The sequence below is a fragment of the Polypterus senegalus genome, chromosome 17 (assembly GCF_016835505.1).
Source record: "Polypterus senegalus isolate Bchr_013 chromosome 17, ASM1683550v1, whole genome shotgun sequence".
NCBI classification, from domain to species: domain Eukaryota; kingdom Metazoa; phylum Chordata; class Cladistia; order Polypteriformes; family Polypteridae; genus Polypterus; species Polypterus senegalus.
Genome location: NC_053170.1, coordinates 59,536,648 through 59,550,033, shown reverse-complemented (window position 1 = coordinate 59,550,033; position 13,386 = coordinate 59,536,648). Strand labels below are relative to the sequence as shown.

The 13,386-nt window shown below is 37.8% G+C and overlaps 1 protein-coding gene across 1 annotated transcript in view; it reads right to left on the bottom strand.

The window, feature by feature from the left end:
• LOC120517964 (caskin-2-like) overlaps positions 1–13,386 on the bottom strand; it is a 268,762-nt gene that overhangs the window by 198,748 nt on the left and 56,628 nt on the right. The window contains exon 6 of the mRNA XM_039740508.1: positions 10,644–10,739. Coding sequence (XP_039596442.1) covers positions 10,644–10,739 — 96 coding nt within the window. The remainder of the gene's footprint in view (positions 1–10,643; positions 10,740–13,386) is intronic.

Here is a 13,386-nt window from a genome sequence, read left to right as displayed (position 1 = left end):
TGTTATACCAGGTTACAGAGGCTCTGGGTGAGTCCCAAACCCAGTTGCTATACTTGAGGTATAATCTAGCACACTCCTACATGTTAGGGGTTCACCTCATATTAGAAAAAACACTGGAAGTGGATTTGGGGGTCTTGTCCAGAGTTCCAACTCAGATTTCCCAAGTGAGACCACATGCCTCTCTTCCCCTTGCCACTAACAGACACTGGAGTGGATAGACTTGGTCCACTTGAACCCCTGGCATGGGGACATAAATATATGAGGCCATACCCCCTTTGGGTGGCAAACTCAAAAAATATTGCCCAGGAACTTGCAGGAGTCCTCTTGCAAATCTGTATCCGTGAAGAAGTCCTGACAGGCCAGGGGACACCCTTTACGTCAACCACCTTCAGGGAGGTGGCCAGATTGCTCTGCATGACCCACCTGAAAACTCGTAGATCCGGCCCACCTTAAATCCATTCGCACCTCTCTGCCAGTGTCTTTTGTCCTGTAAATGTGCCGATAAAGACAAGCAGTCTGCTATTCCATCCCCCCACAGCTGCAGAACGTACACAAAGTTCTCCCAGCTCATGCCTTGATTGATTATCTGGGAGTGAAGTGCTGGTGTTTCAGAGTAGAAATAACAGATTGTTATTTGGAACGCATGCATTTTATGTGTGTTCCATTTCTACAATAATCTGTGTAAACACATTGTTAAAACAGAAACGTTTTTCATATTTTAGTAGTAAAGAACAACATGTTGGCATAAACTATATAATGTGTGAAGCCTGAAGTCCAAAGACCAAATAAACAATTTCACAAAAGGTTCAAGAATAAAACAGCAGCTTCTGCGGCGTAGCAGTAAGATTTCCTGACTTGTAATCAAGAGTCCCCGGTTGAAGCCTGATTGCCTCCCATATTTGCCGTTTTCAGTAGTGAGCTGCTCTAATTGTTAATATTATACAGTACACACATACATTTCGTTTGCGTCTGTAACAGATGGTATACATTTATAGGACTTTTATTCTCTCAGTCACGATCATGATACATACTACCGCCCTAGCGATCTGATGCAGTTAGTTTTTTTTTTTTTTTTGAAACTGGGAGTAACTATAGATGTAAGTGGTGTTTTCAGGCAATGGAACTCGACATTCTCTGATCTGGAGGGATAAAAGCTGACACACAAACGCTGGTGAATCTGCCTTCTTCGTATTTCACCATCACTTGATTTTTTTTACTCCGTTTTATTGAGTGTTTCAGCTCATGCTGAATTAGTATGCACCTTATGGTCTATGAGGTCAAAGCCGCACTAACAAAAAAACAAAAAAAAAAAGACACACACACACATATATATATATATATATATATATATATATATATATATATATATATATATATTGGAATTATTCATTTTATGACCTGTATAGTACATTTTGGAAAACATTGTGGCATGGATGCAACATTATTCATATTCGTTCACATATCATCTTATGATTGTAATCAGTGATCATGTGTTTTTACCCCGACCTTGCCAGTCTCCACGTTGTTGTATGCGGTTTCTTTTGTACTCCAGTACATGCAGAGGAAAGAGAAGTACAGAGAGGTAAGTTCAGTGCTATATGCAATCATCAAATTCAAATGTTAACAGTTCACACATGCGCAAGGACCGTCCTCCCTACATTTACGACATGTGCACCTGTTGCAATGCGCACACTTCTCTCTATGCTGTGGTTTCTATTACATTGAAAGGGCACCTGAGACTGACTCAGTTTACTTTCCTGAGGGAAGCAGCTGTCTTGAACAGAAGCTTGTTGATGTTTGCATCCTCCTTTTCTTTTTCCATCGCCTTTTCTAGTAAGATGCAACGACGAAGTTCCTCTGCAAGGTGAGCCATGAATGCTCTTCTTTTCTCAGTGGCCCCCGTGCATGCCTTGCACAGTACATGTGCATTGATCGCCGCCAGTTCAAGCGTGTTATAACAAACAGCAACTGGCAACCTGCGTGTTCCTGCGCACACTGAATAAGCTCATGACTTCTGGTGCATAGTGTCAATGCAGCACGGAGAAAAAAAGAAAGAGACAAATATATGGGACATTGGGTATAAATTTATTGTACTTGTAGTTAGCTTTTTTCAGTTTTACTCTCTCAATCACGATCACGCTGTAACTCCCTACCCCACCCTTCCTGATCTGACTCTAAGTAACAGCACCAGCATAAATTCATTCCCGATCTGATGCAGCTCATTTTCAAATAATATTGCATTAGTGCGATGATGTTTTCTGATTGGTACTATTCAGGTCATAAAATGATTTCTATCTCTTTCTTTCAGGTGTGTAATAGAAACCACAGCAGAGAGAGAGGTGTGCACATTGCAACAGGTACACATGTTGTAAATGTAGGAAGGATGGTCCTTGTGTTTGTGTGAACTGTTAACATTTGAATTGGATGATTGCATATAGTGCTGAACTTACCTCTACCACCTATTACAGAAGTTACATTCCAGACCCACCCGCAATTGGTGAAAATCCGCGATCTAGAAAGACCACATTTTTTTATAGTTTAATCCTTAAAATACCCATCCCACACGCTTTAAACACATGTAAACTTATTAAAACACACTTTGTAAACACATTATGATATGTGGATGTCGGGCTAAGGATATGAGTAACATCTCTCTATTATAAAACATTTTAACTTCACGCAAGACAAGGCAGTGAGACAGGATAAGAGCTGCTGTACAGGCTTTTAAATAATTGACACGCAGAGCGACAAGCTGAAAAGCATCTTGGCAGACGCAGCACAGAGCCAGCACAAAGTCAACTTCTCCTTAGCATGCATTCAGCTCCCCCTCCTTCACAACACAAAGTGGCAAGAGTGTAGCGCGCCTTGAGGTGGGGGTGGGGGATTGGGGGTTTGAGCAAAGCGATCGTGACCAGATCCAAGCACTTCTCCTTAGCATGCGTTCAGCCATCACACCACTCCTCCTCCTCCTTCAGAACGAACAGAGCAAACAAAACAGCAATCTTGGCAGAAGCAGCACAAAGCCACAAAAGGTACAAACATAACACAACACACTCTGTGGCTCAATGGAATCAGCTGCTGACTGGGAATCCAAAGGTCGCGAGTTCGATCCTGCATCACTCCATTTTGAGAAGTAAACTGCTCTTATTCTTACTATTTTAGAATAAAAACATACATTTGATTTCAGTCTGTAACAGCCGGTGTAATTTATGATACTTGTAAAGGTAATCTTTTTTTTTTTTTATTAGTCAGTTTTATTATCTCAGCCGCTTTCACGAGCCCAAACACACTCCACCCCCGCATTTGACACTGTTGTTTTCACATAGACACACTATAACAGAGGTAAACTCGGCTCCATTCTACGTCAGAGCAAGAATGCACATCGCACTTTTGCCATCGCTGTACTTTGTATATGTATATGGGAAGCTCTGCATTTTACTTGTGCCTTTACGCTGTAGGAAGTGAGTAAATAAATAAAGGTAAATAACATTCGAAAGCAATGCTCAGTTGTGGAACGCAAGCGACTCTACAGGCTAGGGTTTAGATCTGGACGGTGTATGTGTGCCCCAAAAAAAAAAACTGCATTCTGTTACCATTGCTTGCGTACTTAAGTGTCAGCAGGCACTTTTCGTGGCATTACACGTATTTTTTGAGCATGCCCTCTGCACACTACTTGTGACTTTAGGCTTTAGGAAGCAAGCTAATAAATAAAGGTAAATTGCACCCGCCCTTCCTACATTTACAACATGTGTACTTGTTGCAGTGTACACACCTCTCTGTGCTATGGTTCTTATTGCACTGAATGAACACCTGACACTGTACTGTACTTTCTTCCCTGCGGGAAGCTGAGGTCTTAGAATTGAAGCTTGTTGATGCTGCATCGTCTTTTCTTTTTCCATCGCCTTTTCCTGTAAGAAGCGTTGTACACACTTCTCTCTATGCTGTGGTTTCTATTACACACCTGAAAGAAAGACAATATATGTGAAAACATCATCGCACTAATGCAATATTATTTGAAAACGAATAGCGTCAGATCAGGTTTGAATTTATGCTGGCGCTATTACTTAGAATCAGATCAAGAGTTTATTCAGTGCGCGCAAGAACATGCAGGTGGCCAGTTGCTGTGTGCTACATAAAACATGCTGGCGGTGATTAACGCACATTTTAAAAAAAGCTTGCGATGGTACAAGCGTGCTCCTGCCGCCCTGAATAAGCTCACACCTTCTGGTGCACGGTGTCAGCGCAGCAGCGGAATAAAAAGGAGACAAATACATGTGACATTTTGAAGAAATCATTTTATGACCTGAATAGTACCAATCAGAAAACACCATTGCACTAATGCAATATTATTTGAAAACGAACAGCGTCAGATCAGCTGTAAAAGTATGGCATTTCTAAATGTTTGCTTTTTTTCAGTCTGATTCTCTCAGTCATGTTCACGCTCTCCCTTGCCCCCCTTCTGATCTGACTCTAACAGCGACAGCATAAATTCACACCCGATCCGATACTGTTCATTTTCAAATAATATTGCACTGTATGCACAGGATGCACTGTATATTTTTCTCTTATTCAGTGCGCGCAAGAACATGCAGGTGGCCAGATGCTGTATGCTACAACATGCTGGCGGTGATCAACGCACATTTTAAAAAAAGAAAAAGACAAATATATGTGACGTTTTTGAAGAAATCATTTTATGACGCAATTTACTTTTATTTATTTACTTACTTCCTAAAGCCTAAAGTCACAAGTAGTGTGCAGAGGGCATGCTCAAAAATGGGTGTAATGCCACGAAGTGTCTGCTGACACTTTAGTATGCAAGCAATGGTATGTGCATTCTTGCTCCTATGTAGAAGGGAGCCGAGTTTACCTCTGTTATAGCGCGTCTATGTGAAAACAGCAGCGTCAGATGCGGGGGTGGGGTGTGTTTGGGCTCTTGAACAAGGCTGACATAATAAAACTGACTATTAAAAAAAAAAAAACAACGCTAACCTTTACAAGTATCATAAATTACACCGGCTGTTACAGACTGATATCAAATGTATGTTTTTATTCTAAAATAGTAAGAATAAGAGCAGTTTACTTCTCAAAACGGAGTGGTGCAGGATCAAACTCACGACCTTTTGATTCTCAGTCAGCAGCTGATTCTATTGCGCCACGGAGGCGGTCATAATAAACGGGTGTCAATGTCGCATGTTAAGGCAGCTTTTTTTTTCTGCAGTTATATTTTTGAATAAAAGTGCATTTGTTGTGTTTATATTTGTACCTTTTGTGAAAGTGTTTCTTTGATATTTGGACTTCAGGCTTCATACATTATATAGTTTATGCCTACATTTTGTCATCTACTACTAGAATATAAAAAACGTTTCTGATTTAACAATGTGTTTACACAGATTACTGTAGAAACGGAACAGACATGAAATGCGTGTGTTCCATCTATTATTTCCACTCTAAATCTCCACTTCACTCCCAGATAATCAATCAAGGCATGAGCTGGGAGAAGTTGGTGCACGTTCTAAATTGGTGGGGTGATGGAATAGCTAGCTGCTTGTAGCTTCTCTTTATCAGCACATTTATAGGACAAAGGACGCTGGTGGAGAGGTGTGAAGGGATTTAGGAAGCGATTTAAGGTGGGATGGATCTACGAGTTTTTTCATAGGCTCTGGTAATTCTAGTGTTAAGCCTCTAAATCAGGGGTTCTTAAACTTTTTAATGTAGGGATTCAAAGTAGAAAACTGGTTCCATACTGGGACCCCACAAGAGGATTATCATCATAGTAGCAATGCAGTCAGAAAGAGACAAATAATAATTGTAATACAATAAAAAAGTAAATGTTTTTGTTCAATTTCAAGCATATTTTCTTATATGAATATTACTAAAAGAGAAAAGTGTGAGACTAAATTATTATTAAAACAATTCTACTTATCCATATTCTAAATCTGTTTATTCAGAACAGGGACATGGGGCAGCTTAAGCCTATGTCAGCAACCATTGGGTGCAAGACAGGAACAATCACTGGACAGGATGCCATCCCATCATAGGATAAACATACACAAACACACACTCAAGACACAAGCACACACATTCGGGCCAATTCAGCAGTGCCAAAACAACCTAACCTGCATGTCTTTGGATTGTAGGAGTAAGCAAAAGCACTGAGAGAAAATTCACAAAGACAAGAGTAGAACATGTAAACTCCACACAGATTGCACCTGGCGCTTAAACCTAAAACAACTATTATCATTCAAAAAAGATTTCTGAGGTAAATCAATGCCAGTAGAAATGATTAGTTTAAGCTTTACTAAAGCTGTGAGAAAGAATTTTATGGGGAGTGGTACAAAAATATGATTATTTTTGAATGCATTGTATGAAAGGTCACTTATCTTTGTCAAATGACATGGTACCAGTTAATGAATGAATTAGTTAACAAAATAATCAATATAGCTTATTTACCTTGTCTTAAGCAACATTTTAAAATCAATGTTTTTCAAATGAGTTTCACCATTAATAATACATTTTTCTAAATGTGTTTGCAAATAGTTTAAAATGTTTAAACTTTGGTTTCTATTTACCAGTTCATTTAATGAAAAGAAAAAAAAGAAAAACAAAATTATTCCTTAAAAATCTATAAATTATGTACACTTTATACAGGTGATGGGATCAATTTTGCTGAATAATTAAGTGAACAGTTTGAAATGTTTAATTGTACTGACTAACATCATGCATAATGTCTACTGCTCATCTCGCCCTTGAGTTTTTGGTGTTCTCACAGTTCTCAGTTGTGTAACAAACATATCTTTCACACTACCACTAGGACGATTTATCAAACTGCTTTAAAAGAGGGTGGCAAGAAGGCATGCTTCCTTACTAAGGCATGATAAACTAAAAAAAAGAAAAGTCTTCTTTGTTCCTAAGATGCAGATTTAGATTCAGTGTATGCCATAAAAGTGAACACGCAGTGAGGAACCAATCTGTTGTCCATGAGTACTGAAACTTCGTTTAGTATAAAACACTGTTATGGCACTACATATAACCTTACTCTATTGACTCATCCCTAACAAATCTCCAAAACTCATCACATCCAGATGCCGCAACAGGTATTTTCATTTTGAAATTTCAAAGTAGCACCACAGTCCCTTCACTTCAGAAGCTCGTCTGTCTGTCTTTTCCTCCTCTCTCCCCATTTCCTATATGTGTCTTTACTGTCAGTCTTCTCAGTTTGATTATTTCAGTGGTTGTGAGATGGAAGGTAGGGATACTTGTTATATTTTAGTGCTAAAGAATCTCTCTGCTAATGTTTCTGTGATGTTATCAACAGCATTGTTTCACATACTGCACTATTGATAGTTGACAGTATGATAGATAGTGGGTGCTTTATCACTTGATACAGAATTAGTGCTTGGACAAATATTTGTTAATTTTGCCACACAGTTATGCAGCAACTAATCACAGATATGTCTGCAACCCAATAAAAAATACTGCTCTAAACAGAAGACGCTGATAGCACTGTGTGTGCAATTTAGTACTCCTGTGGCACACTACTGAATTGATTTGTTTGTGCATGGAATTCAAATCCCATGATTCGGTGAAAAGAGTTGTTCAAAAAGAACAAGCCATTCATGCAATGCATTGCCATGTAGAAATGTAGTGGAGTATAAAGTAAAGATATTTGTTATAAAATGTAGTGGAGTAGAAGTCAAAATTATCCACAGCCAAATCTACATAAGTAAAGTACACAGGACAGATATGTGAAAAGTGCAGTTAAATACAATAACAAAGTAATTGTTCTTTGTTACTTTTCTCTATCTTCCCCATATAACATGCATTTATAGTTTCATGTATACCTTCATGGGCACCAGCATATTACAAACATGGACAGGGGGATACGCAAAATAAAATGAAACAATCAATAGTGAAGCACTGCAACTTAAGGCTGTGAATGCATTCCCAAAGGCTGATTTATTTCAAAGTATAAACATCTCTTAAATGGGCATATATATATATATATATACACACACACACACACTTGGATTAAAACTTGCTAATATAGGCCTCCTGTACCACTAAACAGAGCAATATGTGCAAACCTGTTTTTTGAGAAAGTAGTGATATGCTAAAAAATAATGTAATGAACACATAATTATCAAAAAAATAGTATACTTTGGGAATTCACATTACTAATACTTTGATAAAATAACAGCATTTACACTCAACACCAAATAAAGAACTAAACATTTGATCATGTTACTTAACATTTTTAAAGAAAATTATGACTGTGTAATTATAACATTTTTAAAATGTCAAAATTCTGTTTTCAAAACGAAAAATTATTCTTTGAAGAAAAAAAGCAATAAAATAAAAATTCTTTAACATAAAAATAAAACTAATAACAGTATAAATTATCAACAAAACATTCTTACTTTTAACTGAAAATAAGAAAGACACTGACAACAAATATTCTGAGAGATATGAATACAACTATGAAGCACTAACTGTTTTTTATAATGTAGGAAAATAAGTCTGAATGTATTCATGGATGGAGATTTATTCCAATGGGCAGTGGAATGCGAGTTCAGCAGATTTCAAGAAATCTATGCTATTGATATATTGCTTCATGAGACTTCTCTCAGAAGGAAGATGTTATCTTTAACAGTAGAATAAGAAGGCTTGCAATTTTTTTTTGTTGTCTCTGTTAAATTTTCCTGACATACTCCAAGAAACTTGTAGTTCCTGATCACTGTGCTAATAGCCTGCTTTTGTTTTACAAATGTATGATTTAGCAGAATGCAGCCTGCTACACCCCCCCACCCCCATTCAGTCAGATGAAGGAATTGCCCTGCTGCAATCCTCACAGTTCCAAGTTTGTGTTGAAGTGTTTATCTGGAAATGTGTTAGTAAGGAATTATATAGGTAATGAAATACTGTGATTTGAAATACATACATTTCTTGTGTGTTCCATGTCTACAACAATCTGTGTAATATAGAATGACTGAGGAAATGAGGAAAGAAATCCTCAACATCGAGCTAAAACAGAAAATGTTTCCATATGTTATAGTAATGACAACATAATTTTGACATGAAGTGTAGGATTTGGACTGAAGTCCAAATATGTAAGAAACGCTTTCACAAAAATTGTAACAAAACAAATATGCTTTTACTCAAGAATAAAACTGAAGAAAAAGAAACTGCTCAATTGACATGTTGCTGAAGTCGAAATCTCAGTCGGTCTAAAATAAAAGACAATGGCATGCGTGTGTGTTTGTGCATTTCATTTTCAACCAGTTGTCACATAAGTAACACTGCTCCGTCACAATTCTGTACAGAGGTTGCAGTGGATAAGCTACCACTTAGTAATGGCAAAGTAATAGGTTCAAAGCCAGTGTCTTCTCTGTATTTAGTGCTTTGAGTAGTGAACTGCTATAATTATTACCATATAACCAAAACATACATTTGATTTGAGTCTGTTACATCATCTGTAAATTTATGGCACTTGTAAAAGATGTTACGTTTCCTTCCACATTGATATTCATATCAACATGTAATCTGAACTGTTTTTTGTTCAGTTTTATTCTTGGTTTCCTGAATAAACAATTATTCAAATGACATGTTTATGTTACTGTCCATGTGCAAGGATAAGATCAACCATAGACACTGCTGTGTCCGTTTGCTCAACAAGACACCAAGAAGAAATGTTTGAGCTGCATTTGTGTGTCTGCTTTTATCCCTTCAGCGCTAACTTTTAAAAGTATGCATACATTTACACCAGCTGCTAAAACATATATGTGATTCGAAATCTGTATCATATACCATAACTGTAACAATAATAGCAGCTCATGACTGAAAATGGTAAATATGAGGAGGACTTGGGATTGAACCCACAATCTCTTGCAGTTCTTACCTCTGAACCAGCCAACCAGACGTGTGTCTACTTCCTATTGATTGATAGATGGGCTTCAGTTTTTACACTTTGACAGCAACATATAAATTGAGCTATTTCTTTTTCTTCAGTTATATGCTTGAATAAATGTGCATTTGTTCTGTTATACCATTTGTGAAAATGTTTATTTCATATTTGTACACTTCACGTCAACATTTTGTCAATTACTACAACATGAAAAAAGTTTCTGTTTTACTTATGTGTTCAACATTTCTTGCCTCACATTTCCTGTCATCCAACATTTACCGAGATCGTTGTAGACACGGAACACACATGAAATGTATGTATTGCAAATAATGTTATATTACTTACCCTATACAATTCTAGACTCCTCACTCCCAGATAAGAGACTTAAGGTCTGAGAATTTTGCGTCTGACTTCAGCTGGCTCGGTGGGGGAAGGGAGAGCAGGCTGCTTGCTGCTTGTGCTGATTGATGCTTTTGCAAAACAAAGATGCTGATGACGAGGTGCAATGGAATTTAAGGTGGCCTGGCATTACAAATTTTTTTGTAGGCTTCAGGGATCCTAGTGTTAAGGATATGGATTGAGTAAGGCCTTATTACTAAGTAATTGTTCTTATTTTTGGTTGACCTCTTTTCTTAGTTAAACCGACCATTTGGAGAAATACTTAAATTTGGATTCATTATGTCTATAGCACATTGTGTTTTAAAGCTTAGGTGGTACCAATGATTAAACTCAAAAAAATTACCTTTAATCTTCCAAACTCACACGCCAGATCCAAAGGTGTCTTTTGTACTTTATTCAAGATACATGGGTTGGACTGATGCTGCAAAAGCATCTCAGACTGCAAAAATAAGAGAACAAATTAAATCATTACAAAAATGTAGACAAGAACGGGCTCAACAAAGTTTACCAGTCCTATCCACGTAATTCTTCCAAAATAACATCAGGTCTAGTCTAGTCTTGAAGGTCCCTAAAGTCCTACCGTCAATCACACTACCTGGCAACTTACTTCATCCGTCTATGGTTCTCCATGTGAAGGAAAACTTCCAAATGTTTGTGTGAAATTCGTCCTTAACATGTGTCCTCGTGTTCTTGCTGAACTCATTTCAAAGAACAGTCTCAATCCACTGTACTAACTCCCTTCATAATTTTAAGCACTTTGATCATGTCACATCTTAATCACCTAATGTTTAAACTGAAAAAGGCTCAGCTTTTTTGAATCTTTACTCGTAACTCATTCCCCGAAGTCCTAAAGTCAGCCTAGCTGCTCTTCTCTGGATTTCTTCGAGCGCTTCTATGTCTTTTTGTTGCCTGCAATCTAAAACTGTAGACAGCACTCTGGATGAAACCTAGCCAGTGTGTTATAAGGCTTGCGCATAACCTCCTTGGACATGTATTCTGTACATCATGTGTGGTCAAAATTTAACATCTTATTAAAGAAAATAATGTCCTCTAACAGGACAATTCAGTAATCAGGCAGGAGAAAAGCTATTCATTGTATCTTTTAATTACTCCTTGGCAAAATGCCTTGCAGGGAGCATTCGTTAAAAGCAGTCTGTTACAGCATGGTCAGAATGATCAGAATGGTCAGACATACAAAGAGGTTCATTTTATAAACTACTGAATTTACATACTGTGTCAATCAATCCATACATTTTACTCAGGTCAGTTCATTGGTTTACACTCACATGATTTCTCTCTATTATAAAAAAAATCTTGGGGAGGCACACTAGGGAAGACGAGATGTGATCTTCTCGGAAGTCAATTTGAAGTCCCACGAGAGACACTTTAACTTGCTCCCAGCTCTTAAAACAAACAAGCGACAAGCAAAACACACAGCTCGCCAGCAGTAGAAAGCCAGCAGATGATCAGACCACTTCTCCTTGCGTGCATTCAACCACCCTAACCCCCCTCTTCACAACACGAGCGGCAGAGACACAAAGTGGCAAAAAAGACAGAGGCTATACAGGCTCCACATATCAACAGGCAGCGTGACAGCAGCAGCAGCAACAGAAAGCCAGCAGATGAGCCGACCGCTTCTCCTTAGCATGCATTCAGCCACCCTAGTATCCATCCACTACTCCCTCCCCTCCTCTCCCTTTACAATGCGAGCAGCAGAGACACAAAGTAGCAAATGGACAGCTGCTGTGCAGGCTTTGAAATGATCGGGCAGTGAGACAAGCAGAACAGGCAGCTCGCCAGCAGCAGAAAGACAGCAAATGATCCGACGGCATCTCCTTAGCGTACGTTCAGCCGCATCCCCTTCACAACGTGAGTAGCGTTATACGTTCTGCGAGAAAGAGATGTAACCACGCCCGGGGCCGGAAATAAAGGACAAGTATTGTTTTTACAAAAGTTTTAAAGTAAAAGTGAAAATAATACATATGTAACAATTCCCATGAAAATAATCTCTTTAAATTGTATATCCGGTAAACCAAACATGGGGATGGGCGAACGAAGCAAGCAGGGGTCAGAGTCCCCTAGTATATAAAATAAAAGTCTATTGTATTATATTCTGGTTCTTCTCATCCTTTTGAAATGAGACACCACCCTTGAAATTTATGTGCATATAACAACTGTCCATTCTAGTTTATATGACATCTGCTGATTCTTAGTCATCCTTCAGTACATTTTATGTATTACATCAATCTTTCTTCTGGTACATTATTTACTTGACCATCCGAGTATTTTTCCTAAACCAAATCTTATATTTCAGGGTAACAATGCACAAAATACCCCTTTCATTTTGCTTTCAGATTTAAACCTTTAGTTCTGTTAATGTTTCTATTGTACTATAAAGGCTTTAGAATTTTATTAATGTTGTCAGGCACTACCTTTAGCTGATATACTTTCATACTTAACCAGTACATCAAAAACAGCCTACATTTAGACTTGCTGTCCTTTAGGACTCACTGCTGTGGCCAAATTCTATTCACATTTTTAAAGAACTGTAATTTGAAAGATACCACGACTTTTGAATTATGTCCAAATGGGACTTAGATGACTTTATCAATTAAGCTGAAATATAATTAATGATGTACATTAAAAAAGTAAAAGCTTTAGAAGAAACATGTAATGGGTGAAAATTTGTCAATAATTAAAAAAATAATTATAGATAACTCTTGTTAGAGTTGGCATTGAGACACTTCAACCTGGATGTGCCAATACTTAAGATTCACTGTTCCTGGGAACGTCTATTCTCTTTGTGTTTTCAATATCCTGTCGTGGTTCATGATGTCAGTATTTTGATAAGGTTATTTCTCTAGGCAAATGTCATCTAGCTCAGTTCCTGCTGGGTACATACACTACAGGTTTTCATTCAAACCACTTCCTCCATTATTAATCAATTACTAATGCTAATGAAAAATGTTATGCTACCTTGATATTAATTGCATTGCACTTTCATTTTTTTCTTTCACCGGCTGCCAAGTGCATGCAAAGAAAGCCATCAGATAATAAGGCTAAAATTGATCTCATTTGCACTTGCA